The sequence below is a fragment of the Helianthus annuus genome, chromosome 10, assembly GCF_002127325.2.
Source record: "Helianthus annuus cultivar XRQ/B chromosome 10, HanXRQr2.0-SUNRISE, whole genome shotgun sequence".
In the NCBI taxonomy this organism is placed as follows: domain Eukaryota; kingdom Viridiplantae; phylum Streptophyta; class Magnoliopsida; order Asterales; family Asteraceae; genus Helianthus; species Helianthus annuus.
Window position 1 is genome coordinate 114,847,705 of NC_035442.2, and position 5,540 is coordinate 114,853,244.

At 38.4% G+C, this 5,540-nt stretch overlaps 1 protein-coding gene across 1 annotated transcript; it reads left to right on the forward strand.

Moving 5' to 3' along the window:
• Positions 1–1,630: 1,630 nt before the first annotated feature.
• On the forward strand, positions 1,631–2,263 carry LOC110881323 (alpha/beta-gliadin clone PW1215-like). Its single transcript, XM_022129613.1, has one exon. It carries the CDS (start codon positions 1,631–1,633, stop codon positions 2,261–2,263), a length of 633 nt encoding a protein of 210 aa, XP_021985305.1.
• The last annotated feature ends 3,277 nt before the right edge of the window (positions 2,264–5,540 follow it).

The following is a 5,540-nucleotide window of genomic DNA, read 5'->3' on the forward strand; positions in this document are numbered from 1 at the left end:
CACCGTATACGAAAACCGGCCCGAAAATACCTTTATATAATTAAAAATAAAATACAAACAATAAAATGAGTCTGTTGCGGGGCGCGACAGACTACCCTTGAGTCTTTGTGGGCCGCGAGCGAGAGAACAAGCGGCATCTCCCGGAGCCGCCATGTGTCATATACGCGTCGAACCTATACGTATGACCGGACAAAGCTACGCCATAGACCCCCTACGTCGCGGGCCGCGAAAGCCCGCCTTGTCTTCGTCGCATGGCGCGAGAAAAAGGCCGAGCAACCCTATATAAGGAGGCCATCTGCCTTCAGTCCCAACTCGTTCAAAACTTTACTTTCTCTCTCAATTTCTAAGTAGCAATTATAATACCCGGGCATTATACCCCCATAATTAACGAAGCTCTGCCTCGTTGTAAGTATTTTAACCCCCGGTTACGTATTAGATACGCTGCCCGATTGATCTAGCGCTCCGTAACGGCTGTTGAGGCTCTGCCCGACGTAGTCGTTGGAGTTCTGTCTCGAGGAGGGTATAACTAATGTAAAATTGGGTTATCATACTAACACGTATGCATTATTTAAAATTTATAGATTATAGCCAGGAATTCACAGGAAATTACCTAGAGTAGCAATGTGAGTAATCTCCTTTTTGTAAACCTTTTTGCAAACTGTTTTTATCAAACCTAAAATGTCTTACATTATATTAAACAGTGATTGAGTATTTGTATTCTACAATTATCGTCGGTATGTTGGGGTTTTGTATACAACATTTGTTATTACACTGTGAGTAGTAACATGACCACAAGTCGGGTTGACAGTATCGTGAGTGGTAATTAAAGTGGAAAAATAAACAAATGTAATTGCGAGATCGCCCTTAATACTGTAAAACTGATTTACCTGTCTTGATTAAATTGGGATTCACTCACCAGTATTTCCCACTGACAAAATGTTTTTTAAACGCGTTTCAGGTAACAAAATGTGAAAGCCAAATAGAAGGCAGCTGGACAACACTGAAGGCTTGGAAAAGTGGCTATAAAGTTACCTAAATAAAGAAGATGTTTTATTTCAATAAAATAGGATTTATTCCTATAAACCTGTTTGTAGTGAAAACTTGGGTTTTATCCCAATATGTTTATTTTTATAAAATGTGGTATTTTGCTCTGATAAAATATTTCCAACTACGGTCCTGATGTAATTTCCGCCGCCTACTTGATAAACTCCGATACCACCATCTCTGAGTAGGCCGCGACCGCCCGCCTCCCGAGGCAGGGGTCGGGGGTTGCGACAGAAGGTGGTATCAGAGCTACAGCCACTGATTTCAGCCACATAAGTGTTCTGCTGACACCAAAATTTTATTTGTTATGTTAGGAAATTATCTACGGGATTACGTGCATATATTATTGTTTTGTGTTATTTGACAATTTGTTAGTTTACAGTATGAGTGACCAAGGACCTTCAGACGCTTACCGTGAGTTGTCCAACTCTCCTAGGGACGAAGGAACCTCTTCCCAGCCTACCCCTCGGGGTATTCGGCTGACACCGAAGAAGGGATTTTCGTATTCAAAGCACAATCTGAAGAGCCATTTCCTCCCAAGAAGAGAGGATGGTTCAGCAGAGGAGATCACGAGCGTAGAAAAAGGATGAGAAAACTTCAGCAGCAGCGAGCTTTAGCAGCCGCGAATAGAGAAATGAACTCTCAAACTCAGGACATGATCAATAGGAGACTAGCCAATTTCCACACATTCGCTACCACAGCCGCAGACCCGAATTTAGAACAACTCATAGCACCCCAGCCATTACCACTATTTCCCACACAACCTATGGAAATTGAGCCAAACCCAGTAGACCAAATTCCAGCACCTGCTTTTGACCCAGTTGAAATCCCTAGAGTACCAGCACCCCATCCCCCAGACTATGACCCATGGTTTGACGACCATATGGATTATCAACAACGCTATCCACTAGAAGATGAACCCATGCAAAACCCAGTAGCACCCTACCCAGACCTTGACCCTCTAGACCCCTACTGGGATAACGACCAATATATCAGGGAGATCCTAGAGAACCCGTACCCTTACGAAGAACCCATGCCCCAGTTCCCTGACCCGATACCAACACCCGTACCACCCATGAGCACTGAGAATGTGCAAGAACTCGGCACCTTTGGTGAGGAGATATTAGAAGGAAGTAAGAGAATGAGACAGATAGGGGAGAGACTCGTTTGGAAATATGACGAGTGCAACATGCAATACTGGATGAACCCCTATCAGTAGTAGTAATAGTAATAATAAAATATATATATGTATGTGTGTAAGTTTGAAATAAAATAATATATATATATAGAGAGAGAGAGAGAGAAAGAAAGTATAATGTACAAAAGGGCTTAACGTACGTTAACGTACACGACAAGAACACAACGTGTGTGATTAATATATAACGTGCGTGATTTTGTATGATAAGGGCTCCCATGCGTGATTACAAAGGCTCCCATGTGTGATTTTTGGCTCCATGTGTGATTTTTTGGCTCCCATGCGTTATTATCACAAAACCAACGGATCCATGCATTATTATTTGTTCTATGCGTGATTATAGCCCTGATTTGAACGGTTACCAACGTCGCGTACGTGACGTACGATAAGCCCTTTTGTATGTTAACCTTCCTCTATATATATATATATATATATAATCAACTAAAATAGATAACCCTATAGCTACTGATGCATACTAGTATTGTATTTTCAAATTCCAGTTGTGGTTGTAATAGATATAGATGCATATATAAAATAGAGTAAAGGTCGCAATGACGACGATTTTGGATCAATGTGTTGTTGTGTGGTCATTCGCATTCAATATTGTTTCATAATATTAATACTTGGTAAATGTTTATAATTCAGATGGACAACGAAGTGAATCAAGGAAACCCGAATAGTGATAACAACGGAAACCAAGTAGATAACTGTGCCATCCAACACATAGTGGCACAAGGGATTATAGACGCAATGCCATATATTATCAAAACGGTTAAGGAAGCGAAAAATAATAAAAGTAATAATAATGCCATATATTATCAAAACGGTTAAGGAAGCGGAAAATAATAAAAGTAATAATGGTAGTAAACGACCACCTACTGAACCAGAACACAGCGCAAACAATGGACCAATACTTCAAGTGCCCATTCCAAAAAGAAGAAGAACCATGTCTTATGGTTGTTCTTACAAAGAATTCTGGTCTTGTAAACCAATAGAATTCTCGGGCAATGAAGGAGCTATTACAGCTCTACGCTGGATAGAAAAGACTGAGGCAGTCTTGAAAATAAGCAAGTGCGCAGAAGAGGTGTTGGGATTGAACCCTACCAGAGGAACAAATGATGTAAAGCCAAAACTAGTTCAGAAACAGTGGATTCATCATAAGCAGCGGTTTACACTAAACTTTCCCCTTGACAGTGGCTCCAACATCTGATGCAACTCAAAGTACTGATATTCTACAACAAATGTTGACCTACAACAACTACTGATTCCTAAAGACTGCTGGAGACTAAGCACTGATGTCCAATCTACTGATGTCTCAAAATACTGTTGAGGACCAAAGCCCTGTTGAAAACAAGCACTGTTGAACCAAAGGCCTGATCAACCAAAGGTGAACCACTGCTCAACCACAAGAATGGCTTAGTATCAACAGCAGATTCAACAACAGCAGTTTAACTTATATCTTGTAATCAGCTGTTTAGTAAGCAGGGCTTGTACTAGTCAGTAGTTACAGGTTGTTAGGTTGTTAGATGTCACTTTCATGGTGATGTCAGCTTTGATTCTCAGTGGTTTGATCTGCACTATAAATAGTGCAGTACCTGTTCTATGGGAGCTAGGAGCTTTTTGCTCATCTCCTTTCATCTTGTACGATCAACCAGGGAGTATCAGGCTGAGGGGGAGTTTAGATTGTAAGCTTTTACTATAATCTTTTGCTTATTTGTAAATCATTTGACTCAATGAAAAGCAATTGTCTATCAATCTATTCTTTCCTTTGATTGTGTTTACAAAGTTTGCTACTCATTTCCGCTGAACTTCATCATTTATGCAAACAAACACAAATCATGACAGCCTCAGATCCTAACAATTGGTATCAGAGCTTGGACAGTCAAATTCGATCTAACAATCAATTTGACATAACAGTTCAGCTCAAAATTCATTGATACTAAGGTTGGTTGCATTCAGTTGAAAAACAGAGTAATGAGCAAATCATGATCAAAATGGTTATTCAAAAACTCTGTAAATCAACCAAGATGTCATATGACACACAAATCTCACACAACAAATGTTTTCATACATATGTCACTTATAGTTTTCAGATTTGCAAAATATCTGATAAATTATGAGTTCGTTAAATGTTTCAAAATGAATTACAATTGTTGTTTCGATATTTGTGATGTTTTTTAATAAACACTAAAGTATGTACCTCAGATCAGCAAAACTTGTGTTCATCTAAAACACCTGCATACTGCTGATATCGAAAAGAGGGAGAAAAACTTAAGTCAAAATCTCTCATGGTTTCAAAGGCATGTTGAGTGCCTACAAAAGGACCAAATCAACCCTGTCTAACACATATTGAGAAAAATAAAATGTCAAAACTGTCCTAATCATAAGTAATGTGAGATCTGAACTAAAACATGTTCAAACATGGTCAAATCTCTTAAAACATTGCTTCAAAATGATTATGGACAAGGTATGTTCAAAATATAATCTCCTAGTGAGTATTTCTGAACATATGAATAACAAGGGTAAAAAGGAAAAAGGGAAAATGAACAAATCTCAAAGTGTAGCTATCTCAAAACTTTTGAATTCAAAAGAAAAGAGTATAAACCCAAAACACTTAAGAGTCCACCGGTTAATCCTACAAAAGGAAAACCAAAAATAGATCTGCATTTTTGGTCAAACATAATGTCATCAATCATCCATGCACAATCATTGTTTCAGGGAAGTTCAGGTAACAAAAGTATCTCCAGATATCTTTCAATAAAGAGGAATAGGCCAAATTTTTCAGAAATTATTCACATGGTAATAAGGTTCACAAAGAACTTTCAAAACCCCTGTGAACTGGCTCCTCATGGTAACAATCAACTGACAAGGAAATGGTACCAAACAGTGGTTACAGGACTTTGGTTCAAACCACTGACCATTGTGCTAAGCTTGAGAATGAAGTGATTTTGACCTTATTCAAAGTTATTTTAACTCTTGAGACACACCAGATCTAATTGACTTTATTTTCAGAAAACTTTTACTTTTTTTGTAAAGTTTTCTCAAAATAAAACAGGATATATTATTCTTTATTTTTTTTGGAATGATATATTTTGAACTCTTACTTGTTTTTGATAGCAGAAGTTCAAACACCTGTCAGGATGTAGACCCTTATTTTTTTTGGTGATACTATCCTTGAAAATAGATCAAAAGGAAATGGTGCAAGTGTCAAGGTCATGTCAAACTGAAGTTTGTTTTAACACTGATCAAAGATTGGTTGCTAACAGACCTTAAAATACTTGGATGCTCATGTTCTAATGAC

Excerpts from the sequence above, each read along its gene's own strand:
- LOC110881323 (XM_022129613.1), top strand. The coding sequence starts at position 1,631 with ATGAGAAAACTTCAGCAGCAGCGAGCTTTAGCAGCCGCGAATAGAGAA.